At 39.3% G+C, this 12,159-nt stretch overlaps 1 protein-coding gene across 1 annotated transcript; it reads right to left on the bottom strand.

Moving 5' to 3' along the window:
- Window positions 1-10,614: 10,614 nt before the first annotated feature.
- Window positions 10,615-12,159, bottom strand: LOC112203021. Its single transcript, XM_024344051.1, has 3 exons — window positions 11,861-12,159; window positions 11,537-11,776; window positions 10,615-11,377 (listed from the first exon to the last, which is right to left on the bottom strand). Exons 1-3 carry the CDS (start codon window positions 12,157-12,159, stop codon window positions 10,615-10,617), a joined length of 1,302 nt encoding a protein of 433 aa, XP_024199819.1.

Genomic DNA, 12,159 nt, shown 5'->3' with positions numbered 1-12,159 from the left:
CATGATGTCTTGCGGTTGGTGGAGGCTAGGCTAGGGCTGCGTACGTTGTTTTTTTGTTGTTGTTGTTGAAGGGCTGCGCTGTTTCTATAGCAAGTAATTAGTTGGTAAATTTTGGCGTGGGAGTTGGGTGTATAGAGTCCTAGGCAAGGACAAAAATCGAAAGTTTCGGCGATATTTCGTCGAAATTTTCGGTTTTTTGGGGAGTCGATATTTCCGTGACCATCCAAGTATATTTCGACAGATATTTTGGAAATTTCCCGAAATTTCTGAAAATATCGAGAAATTGATGATATTTTGCGAAATTTTGGGTAATATCCATGACCATCTAAGTATATTTCGACGGATATTTTAGAAATTTCCTGAAATATTGAGAAATTGAAGATATTTTTCAAAATTTTGAGTAATTTCTGGAACCTTCCGACTCTTCCCACCCTTTCTCACATAAGTCACACGCAAAGTCACCACCACTCTACCACCCTTTCTCACATCAGTCACATGCAACATCAACATGATGTGGCTGACATATAGTTGGCCAAAAATTATGATGTGGCTGACATATAGTTGGCCAAAAATTTCAATAAAAAAAAATCAACAAAGTCACCAAGGCTCAAACCTTGGTCACTTCATTGCTCTTTGAGCAAGAGCCTTAGCCAACTCTGCTGCACCTACACTTGTGTTATTATTGCAACATTCTAATATATATTCATTTTGCCTACGAATCTGAAAACTTAGGTAAATGTTCAATCAATAACTAACATTTTGAAATTTGTACCTCATAAGTTACGTGATTCTAAGTTACTCATGCAATTCAAGGTGTAATGTATGATATGTACAAAGAATATATATAATATGTAATGGCCTAGCCTCTCATTGGGTTTCCGGCCATATAAAAAAAAAAAAAGATATTTATTTCTAAAATTTTCAGAGTTGTAGGCGATTCAGCATTTAACTTTTCATCTTAAATTATTACAAATTACTATATAACAATGTTTATTAAGGTTTTCTTTTCAAATATAGTAGACAATTGATTAAATAAACATATCTAAAAGTTTTACTTAAAATTTCCATCGTTTTTCTTGATTATTTACCGAAATCGATATATCATCGATATTTCCGTCGAAATTTCCGTTTCCGGGATCATCGAAATTTCCTCGAAACTCGATATTTTGGTCCTTGGTCCTAGGCGATTAAGGCATGTGCATTCGGTAACATTTTGAGCAAAATGCCTCATTTATCAGTCTAATAGACATTTCAAGCTAAAAATGAAAAACAAAATGATAATCTTTGTTTAAGGAAAATATGATTCAAGAGAATTGTGTATTATTATTGATAATAGGAGCCCTTTATATAAAGATTTACAGAGTACATACAAGGTAATAGAATCCGAATATAACTAGGAAATCTAGAACCTTCTCCTATTACAACTCTAGAACTAAACCCTAGTTTGAGGAGGCACACTCAATGTCAACTTCCTTCAACAAATTAGTTTAAAATATCTATACGGTCCGCAAGTTGGTTGAATCAATCCACATAATTCCCTAAGATTCTTCGTAAGAATGGTATGCTTTCTTTTTGTGTCCTTTGCATAGGATGGTCTCGCTCCAAATTTTTCTAAAGAGCAAGCTTTGCAGAACGAAAGATGGGCTTTAGAAGCAACCACTGATGATTTCGATTGAGCCATGAAGTCACAATTGACTTTAAAAGTAACAAGAGGAGTTGAATTAGGGTGTATGGCGTCAATGCCATGTATTTGCCGTAGGGGGTAGGCGGCGCTAGCCATGTGTGGCCGGTCTTGTACAATCATGGCGCCATGAGGCGCATGTGCAACTCCTCTAACCAATTCTTAGTTCTTACTTTTCTTCGTTCTGAAAGTGGATGTCCGTGTGAAGTCTTTAATACACGGATCATCATGTCACGACTTGGGTGTCCCAAACGGTCCTGCCAAAGCCTATATGTGTTAGAATCCCATAAGTCGTCTCTCATGACATGGTTGGATTTAATAACTTGAATAGTGGTTGTATACAACCCACTAGAGCGACACATTTTTTTTTTTTGAACCAAATCATTCATTCATCTCAAGCCAGAATGGCACGGATACATACCTTCCCTTGCCAACTCTAGGACAAGTTTAGGACGTGGTATGCTAGCACCACCCATTAGACAACCAGTGCTCACATAATCAGTAAGCCTATGAACTATGAACATACATAGTAAATAGGCACAAAAACAAAACAATAGTGCATAGGTCCCTAAAAAAATAGGGTATAACTTAGAAAGAAAAATCTATCTAACATAGAATTGGGCCAAAGGCAAAGCCCTAGTCCAAATTAGAGGCCCACTGGGAAGCTCAAAAGGAGAAAGCCCAACCCCAAGGCCCAGTAGGATTTGGAGCAAAGCCCAAAAGTCATCAGCCGCATGCGTTTGCCCATACAATCCCGTGCCACCACCAATCGGCCATATCCGCGCCTCGTCGACCACGCCCCAACCAGCCTCGCCGACACAACCCAGCAAAATGATGCACCACCGACATGGCCCACTTCGCCGACACTACCCAGCAGAACGACGCACCACTCCAGAGTCAGAAGATGCCGCCCGGATCCTCCAGATCTTCACTGCTGCACAGCTCCTCAGAGCCACGCCGCCGCTCCCCATCAGAAACCCCGTCACCATTGATCTGCAGAGCTCAGTCGAAGCCCGCCAACCTTGCACAACGCAACCACACCCAGAGATTTCGTCTGGACCTCACCGCCGCCACCCGTCTAGATCCTTGAGTTTCAATGCCTCTCCCACGCTCTCCCACGCTCTCCCACTAGAGCGACACATAAGTTTCTCTAATACTCATTTATGTCCGTAGTCATTAGAGGTGATGCAAAAGAACTCTTGTCCATTCTCACAATGTGTTTCCACATGAAAACCATTGGCTTTTATATCTTTCAAATAATAAAGTTCAAATTAAGTTATGTTCAAGACATTAAGTAAAAGAATCGACTCTTTATTAATAGCTAATGATTACATCAAAGTTTCTTAACCAAAGTCTAATCCAAAATGAAATCAAACTTAAACAAATTATAGTCAGTCAATCTATTTGGTCACTCTTATCAAATATGACCAGGAAAGTAGGAAGAGATGTCGGTGGAGCGAGGCTCTCTTCAGCACCAATAATCTCAATTACTTTCCTAGACATCATACTTAATTAGGTGAGCCTAGAGAGAAAGAGTTAATACAAAATGTCATTACTGCCATTATATAATTCTTAGAAATAAAAGACTATTCTAAATTAAAAATCTGAGGCATTTTGTCTTCGCTAGATTTATAGTCTTCTTAAACTCGATGTCATGATCGCCATGAGGTGGCTACCTTCTTAAGTACATTGCAAACTCAGGTCCATTGATCAGATGTTCCATATCAGAAATAGATACCATGAAGAGGATTCTCCCTTCATTGAGGCGCATTGGCACAATGTGCATGGTCCCTAGGACCGGAGGCGTTGGAAAATTATTACCATGGCCAATGTTGGCTCTATGGTTTCCAAACCTTCGTCCCTCAAAGTAACGGCTCCTACGGTAGCGTGATTGTCACCTTTGGCGACTACCTTCATGAGCATTTCGATCATATGGATCATGACGTCTATGACGACTTTCTCTAGCCATGGGATGATGCTCTAGATAGCTATCTCGAAGCCTATCAATTTCTCTTCTCACAAGCTCGTTGCCTTGCCTTTCAGCAATTTCCATAGCTTCAATAAGCTATTGAAAGCTTGTGATCCGTCTTGCATTTATATGAGTCCAAAATAAATCACAGGACCTCATAGCATAGACAGGGAAGGTATTGAGGGTTTTCTTAATCAATTGTTCTTCTGTGATCGTCTTGCCACAGAAGCGCATCATTCCAATGATACGGAGAGCTTCCGAATAAAATTGTATAACTGTATCAAAGTCAGATAAGCGAAGATCATTCCATTCTGCTTCTAAATTCGGAAGGATGGAGTCACGAACGTTGCCATAACATTCACGAACCGCTTTCCATAGCTTTATAGCGCTATCCTCATTCATGAACTCAAACCTGAGGTCCCTATCCATGTGATGCATCATTAGGGCAAGTGCCCTAGAATTTTCGATCTCAGTTTGAGGGTTTGGAGCAGTTCCATTATGACAAAGCTCTTGGATTGTATGCAATAAGTCATGAGCAATAAGGTGGAGCTCAACATCCTGAGCCCACATAATGTATCTTTTGCCTGCATAATCCAATGGAACAAAATTGAGTATGTTCGAGTTTGACATCTTGAAAAATGGTGAAACAAGAACGAATTAGTTTCGGAGTCAATGCTTCCACGAACACTAATAATAATAAGATTTTCGAGCTATGCTACCAAGAAATCGATTTCCAAAAATATTTGGATTAGACCAAAACAATGATGTTTGTATGGTCGAAAATTGATGCTTGAGGACGCTCTTAGTCCTACGATCACTAACACTGTTAGTTCGAATATCACAAACGCTCTTAGTTCATATGTAGCGTGAATCCCCACAATTCAGCTAATTTAGTAATCGAACCCACGCTGTAGAAAGGTGGGATGGAGGATAAAGGGTTGCAAGTCCCCGAAGAAAATAAATAAATTTAAAAGACAAGAAAGCAGGAACTTTAATCTTTAAAACTTACTTGTTGAAATTCGGAGCAGATTCGCTTTTGAATAGCTCCCACTTAGATTAGTGTACAAGTCTCAAAACAACTCCAATAGGTCTGAAATTTTGAGGTCAGATAGAAGAGACGAGAAGAACAACTTTGATGAAGAAATAATTTTGATCAGAGATCCCAAACTAGACGTTTCGGGGCATGCAAGCAGACTGATATGCACAGGAATGAGAGGAATGTGAGAGGGGGAGCATGCAAAGGACATGCGGCACACGGGTGCGCAGAGACTTCAGGGAAAGTGCAAGGTATGGCTAGCTAGGGATAGGAGCTTGTGGTAGTTGGTATTGGCCTAAACAAGAAAAATTGGGCAAAAAGTCGTTTCTGCCGGTTTTTCTGTAAGAGGATTAGTTGGTGTGACGGCCGGTTCAGGGGCTTCTGGATCGGTTCTTGGAGTTTCGCTTCCGGTTCCTGAATCCTAAGACAGAGACGGTGCTGCTGAAAAAATTTGGTGGCAATTGGGTGTCCGGAAGGTGGTGAACCGGTGGAGAGATCGCAGCGGATGGTTTGGGGCTTCCGGCGGCCGGTTCGGTAAATTTCCGGCCGGTTTTGGTTGTGTTGTTGCCGGTTCTGGGCTCCTTAGGTTGGGGGATACTAGTTGGGAGGCGAAGGAAATTAGGGTTTGAGGATTTCGACTTGTTTTAGGGTTTTAGTTATTTGTTTCATGGTTAGGGCTCGTGATGATAACGTGTTTAAGGAAAATATGATTCGAGAGAATTGTGTATTATTATTGATAATAGGAGCCCTTTATATATGGATTTACAGAGTACATACAAGGTAATAGAATCCGAATATAACTAGGAAATCTAGAACCTTCTCCTATTACAACTCTAAAACTAAACCCTAGTTTGAGGAGGCACACTCAATGTTAACTTCCTTCAACAAATTCGTTTAAATTTTAATTTTTAGCAAACAACGAGCCAAAGCAATTTGGCTCCACCATATTTTCTACAGAATTTTTCTCTTTTCACCTTCTTCAATAAAGAAAGATATTGTTAGGAATGAACAACTTTATACATTCACTCCCGGAAACTCGGAGCTGAGGAAACCAAAATACTAGGGTCTTCGTGTACCAGGCCGACCTCGACCTCAGGTTTTATTCTTGCTTTGGGTGCCACTAGTGTTGTTTTCCTCAGCTGGGATTGTCCTGTTTGGTGGTTTTGATCGGTTGTAGGCTGGGGTTGAAGCGTTTGAGTTTGAGATCAACATCATAACTCTGAGGAGTGTTAGCGCTAGTTTGGCATGCGGCGTGAAGCAGTTGGCATCAGAACGACGTCGGAGGCAAGGTTGATCCGGTGAGTTCGGGTCTCTTCCTTTTCATTCGGTTGCAGTTCCATTCCAAGTTCGACCCAGGCATAGTTTCCAATTGTCCTGATGGTGGAAGGCCGCTGGCAGCCGCCGAAGGGGTGATGGGTGATGTGCTTATATTTTCCTATATTTCTATGCCTCTTAATCTTGGTATTTATATTTAGTTCTCTTTATTTATGATTCATTAAAGTTATTTTAGTGTTTTTGTAGGTTTATTTCATAGAAAGAAGAAACGAAGCTAAAATTAGCTAACTAGGATTGAAAGGAAATTTCCAATCCTAAGTCTCAGAATCTGCCTCTGTAGAACATTCAAATTCACTAAATTACTGGGAAATTACCGGATCCAATCAAACAATGATCCTTACATGCATGGAAATCTACTGATGTCTAGTTTTTGTACAGTTTTATGGATCTCGATTTTGATACTTCTAGAATAAGTTATGATTGTTTGATTGAAGATAGGTTAGAACAAGAAATCTGCTCGGGATTTTACAAACATTTGTGGAGAGCTCAAGTTTCGTGGCACAAGATCATCAGTCCTAATGTTTCATGGAAGTTAATACAGATGAGGATTCAATAAGGCACTTGTTCCTACTTTTACTAAAGAGATTTCAATGTTATCCCATACCAAATCAAGAAAGGAATCGGAATCCAAGCCTTACAAGAAAACTTAAAGCCAAAGATAAGTAGGAATCTTCCCTATATAAGGGAGCACGAATTTCACATGAGAAGGACATCTCGGTAGCATATTGAAGACGCCTAATGAGCAAAGACGACTCATGCATCCATCTTTCTCTTCTTTTCCCTTTCCATTCTTTTTATGTTTTATTTAGTTATATTTTGCTAAACTTTTTCCTAGGGTTAGGACGATGTCCTAGTATGATTGTTTATGTACCTTGATGTTTTATTCATGGATTTATAGTTCCTTTATGATGAATTCTTCGTCATTATTTGAATTGATGCTTTATGTTTAAGTTCTTTGATTGATCACCTTAGTGGTTTGCATCTAGTAATTAGATGATGAATTTGAGGCGCACCTGCAATAATTCAAATTAGCTTCTTGTGATTAAGAGTTGTGAATTATATTATTGTCATACTTGAAGTAATGGTTTGCATGATTTTTTTTTTCTTTCTAGAACGTAATGAGTCCTATGTATTAAATTTATGTCGTATCTAGATAAATTGCATGCTAGGATATACGACTTCTGCAATACCTAGAGAGAATCATACATTTAAGGAAAACTATATATGGTCTAAGTGTTGTACCTGGACTTAGATACAGGAATTGTCATCAAAAGAAACAAAAGAATCTGTTAATTGCATCTAAACATAAATAGGATTATTAGTGGTTGATTCCGAAACCTTAGGTTTCCATCATTTTTAGTTTTGAATTTGCAATTCATAAATTTTGCTGTTTCTTTATTTTCTTTAATTTTCACATTATTTATTTATTCGAAAACCTCAAAACCATACTATCTTTATCTTGATTTTTTATGTGGTTTTTTGTTCTTAGTTTGGATAAATGGAGTTTGGATGTAGATTGATTATCAATCTTCAGTTGGAACGACCTTGTACTTACACATTATACTAACGACGATTCGAGCGCTTGTGAGTTTTAATTAAAATTTCACAACAATGGGTATGAGTCGCCTCTCTAAAGGATCAGATTCTACTGACTGGGTGATGGAGACGAGGGGTTGGAATTGGGGCTTTGGGGCCTTAGCCTTTCTATATCATTGTTAAAAGTGCATACTGAAGCTTTATTAATGCTAATGTAACTGATTGTCGATAGAAGCTCTTTTAAGGTATGCAATGGATTGCCATGTTTATGTTCATATGTTACGAGTGTTTTTGGTGCGAATTTACATTTTTATATCAAGATTATACTACTAAATGGCTGGATGCTACTACCATAAGTAAGATTAGATCAGAATAACAATGGGATAAGATGTTAAGTATGATAAAACCGGCCTCTCCTGGTAATATCAAACTCGATGTTGATAGATCAAGGGATGATTCTGGTTCTTTATATGGAGTAGGTGGGGTCTTAAGGGACAATGTCAATAGGGTGAATGACACAAAGATAAACCTAGAAAAAATTCCAACCACCAAAGCTGAAGGGGACGAATTTCAAACTCTGAGCTAAAACATTACAAAAATATCATGGAGTCATCTACAGTTAAAAACAAGCAGTCTTGCACGAAAATTTCAAATTTCAGCTTCATACGGATGACTGATCTGATATGGAAATCCAGCAAGCAAAAACATGACAGAGCCGAGGACTGACTACAATGGACGCCGATCATGCAACATGCAAGACTTGATTGGAAGCAGGTATGGAATTTTTAACGACCGCAGTCTATTGATTCTTCCACCACATTTTCCGAAACATACTCGAGCCTCTCTCTCTTGTATGTCACCTCCACTGAACCCCTTTCTCTCAAGTCCAACAACGAGCTCTCTCTTCTCTATCACTCTATGGAAATGAAACCATTTGTCACTCTATCTATTTGCGCAAGCCACGAAACCATCGCTGCATGCAAGCCAATGGAGGGCACGGCCGTCTTTCCACCTCACTACATGGCTCTACTCGAGCCTGCATCGTTACTAAGCTAGCACTAATCCTAAGCTACAGTACCAATAATTAGTATATATAGAATTTGGACTATACTGGACTAGCTTTAGGACTAGTTTGAGATGGCTGTGACTTCAAAAAAAAAAAAAAAACTGATCATGCTATGTTGTGAGAATAATATTCTTCACAGCATTAAAACGATTTTATGTTTAGTAAATATTAAATAATACTTATAAAAATGCTGTCACTACATAAAACAACTTCAGAGTGTACTTTAATCGAAAACAATTTCTAAAAATAATATTTGGTGGCTTCTAAAATCTGGCAGTGACCTATAATTTTCAATTAAAGTTGTTTTTTTATTTATTTACTAAACACGATGAAATCCTAAAAATTTACACAAAAGCTGATTATTTTAAAAGTAAAGCAATCCCAAACGGACCTTACTTTACAACGAAGGCAGCACGGAAGGGCTTTGGTCTTGGATTTGATAGAAGGCTAAGAAAACATGCATGAATGCAGGTCCAAACATTTATTCACTTGTCAAAATAAAATTACGTTTTACTTTCTCTTTTTTTGGGTCGAAATTATGTTTACTTGATTCATTTTCATGATTCAGGATATCTAATTTTTTTTTTGAATCAAGAAAATATATTAATAGAAAGGCAGATCACCCCATGTTCTTACAATCATAGTTGATCATGTCCAGAATGAAGTCGGGAGGATGATCAAGCCAATACCATGCCATGTTGGCATCATAGGCAGTAGCTGCTAAACGGTGAGCTATTCTATTACAAATTCTAGGGGTGTGTTGCACTACCACTTTCGACAGCGACAATAGGTCTTGTCTGATGTCATCGAAGAGCCCTTCATTAGATGCATAAATGAACTGTGTATCAGCTATCTCCCCAACCACATTCATGTAATCTGTTTCGATGACCACATCATCAATCTGCAACCTGTGGATCAGTCTCAGTCCTTCCCTGATGGCATAGAGTTCAGCTTGTTTAGCTGAGGTAACAGAGCTAACAGGAACTGCAAATACAGCTTTAAAACTTCCTGTACTGTCCCTCCAGTTCCCCCATGAAAGAATTGAGGCAAAAAACTCCCATCAACATTAAGCTTCCACCTGTTTTGTGTTGCTGGCTGCCAGGTTCGCTTTCTCTGCTGTTGGGACGACGGTTCTACTTTGTGATCGTGGTTATACTCTTCCAACCATGCTAAGGAACTAATAGTCAACTCCATTGCAGACTGAGCTGTATTTTGCCAAAGCATATTATTCCGGTTTTTCCATAATGCCCACAGAACCATCATGAGTTATGCAAAGACATCTTGCTTAAGGTTCAAGGCATGATCAAGCATCCATTCCTTGAAGTTGATATTAGGCAGTAAACTTCTTCCAAAATGAAATGGCGCTGCAGTTAAAATTTGGACAGCAGTAGGGCACTTACAAAAGATGTGGGCAGTGTCCTCGTAGGCCTGGGAACATAGAAGACAATGCATGTCACCCACATAACCCTTAGTAGAAAGTTTGACCCTCATAGGGAGCAGATTTGAGCAAGCTCTCCAAATACAAATTTGAACTTGCCCCGGGACTTTCGCCTTCCAAATTCTGTTCCACAACTCTTGAAAAGGGTCACCTTGGGACGTGGATTCAAGCACCTTTTCTAACACCTTTGTCCGAGCAATCCAATATGCAATTTTAACAGAATAGAAACCTTTTTTTTATGGACTCCAAACCAATTTATCCTCTATAGTTCTACGGCTAAGAGGAATGCATAAGACCTGTTGAGCAACTGCAAATGGGAAGATAGCATGAATGGCCTCAGGTATCCACTGTCTCGTATGGGGATCTATCAAGTCCGAAACTTGCTCGAAAATACAATCTGGTGGCTTGTGTACTAAGTATTGTGGGCAATTTGGTATCCATCTATCTTTCCAAATGCTAACTTGAGTTCCATTACCAATACTCCACTGCACTCCTGCCTTCAAAATCGGTCTCCCATTTAGTATACTCCTCCAAGAAAAAGATGGAGAGTCACCTAGGTCTGCTTCCCAAAAGGAACAATTGGCATGGGATAATACTTGGCTTTGTACAGTTTAGCAATCAAAGAATGTGGATTGGAAATCAATCTCCAGCCTTGTTTACCAAGCATGGCAAGGTTGTAAGCATAAATATTCTTAAACCCCATTCCACCTTCAGCTTTGGTGAGACAGAGTTTCTCCCAGCTTCGCCAGTGAATTTTCTTTTTGTCATCTATGTCTCCCCAGAAGAATGAGGTACACAGTTGATGGATCTCATCACAGAGTCCCTTGGGTAGCAAATAACAATTCATTGCATAAAGTGGCATGGTTTGAGCAACTGCCTTGATTAGAATTTCTTTTCCAGCTGCACTAAGAATTTTGGCTTTCCAACTAACTAATTTCTTAGTGAGTCTCTCCTTTATGTACGCAAAGATGGCAGACTTTGACCTACCTACTCGCATAGGTAACCCCAGGTATTTATCATGCTCCTTAACACATTGAACTTCCAGAATAGCAGCCAGTTCTTGTTGTTGCTCCTCACTAACATTATTGCTGAAGACAACACTACTTTTCTGAAAATTCACCTTCTGTCCCGATGCTCTCTCATAGGTATTCAGAATTCTCCTATATTGCATACACTCTGTAGTTGTAGCCGAGCCAAAAAGGATACTGTCATCTGCAAAGAAAAGATGGTGCAGAGTAGGGGCCTGTGGGCACATGGTGAGGCCTTGAATGTTGTGTTGGTGAACTGCCTGTGAGATCAAAGCTGACAAACCTTCACTGCATAATATAAACAGATAGGGTGATAGTGGATCCCCCTATCTGATACCTCTAGTAGGTGTGATCAAAGGAGAAGGCTCCCCATGCAATAGAATAGAATAAGCCACGGATGAAACACATTTCATAACGATTTGTATCCACTGAGAGGCAAAGCCTAACTTTGTCAACATAGCATGAATAAAGGACCAATCAAGTCTGTCATATGCCTTACTAATATCAAGCTTGAGAGAGAAGAAACCTGCTTCTTGGTATTTCAGTTTGTGCATGAAATGTGTTGCTTCAGTGGCTACCAAAGTGTTATCAGAAATCAATCGTCCTGGGACATAAGCACTCTGCAGAGGAGACACAATTTCGGGCAACCAACACTTAAGCCTATTGGCCACAACTTTAGGGCTGATTCTGCATATAACATTGCATAAAGCTATGGGTCTAAAATGCAATGCTTCTGTAGGATTCTGTATTTTAGGTATCAAACACAAGTACGTATAGTTTGAATCCGGCCACATTTCACCTTTTTCAAGGAGGTTTCTGACAGCTAAACATACATCTTCATTGACAATATCCCAATATTTTTGGTTGAAGAAGGGAGACATACCATCAGGACCAGGACTTTTCGATGGATGCATTTGGAAGAGGGCCTTCTTGATTTCCTCATTAGTATAGGAGGCCAATAATGCTTCATTCATGTTTTGTGTCACCCGGCAAGGAGTTGCATTAACAACTTCTGCAATTGCTTCTGGACTCACTTGTTCTGCCGTGAAAATACACTGAAAATACTCCAT

The sequence above is a fragment of the Rosa chinensis genome, chromosome 5 (assembly GCF_002994745.2).
Source record: "Rosa chinensis cultivar Old Blush chromosome 5, RchiOBHm-V2, whole genome shotgun sequence".
Classification (NCBI taxonomy): domain Eukaryota; kingdom Viridiplantae; phylum Streptophyta; class Magnoliopsida; order Rosales; family Rosaceae; genus Rosa; species Rosa chinensis.
This window is presented reverse-complemented; position numbering and strand designations above follow the sequence as displayed.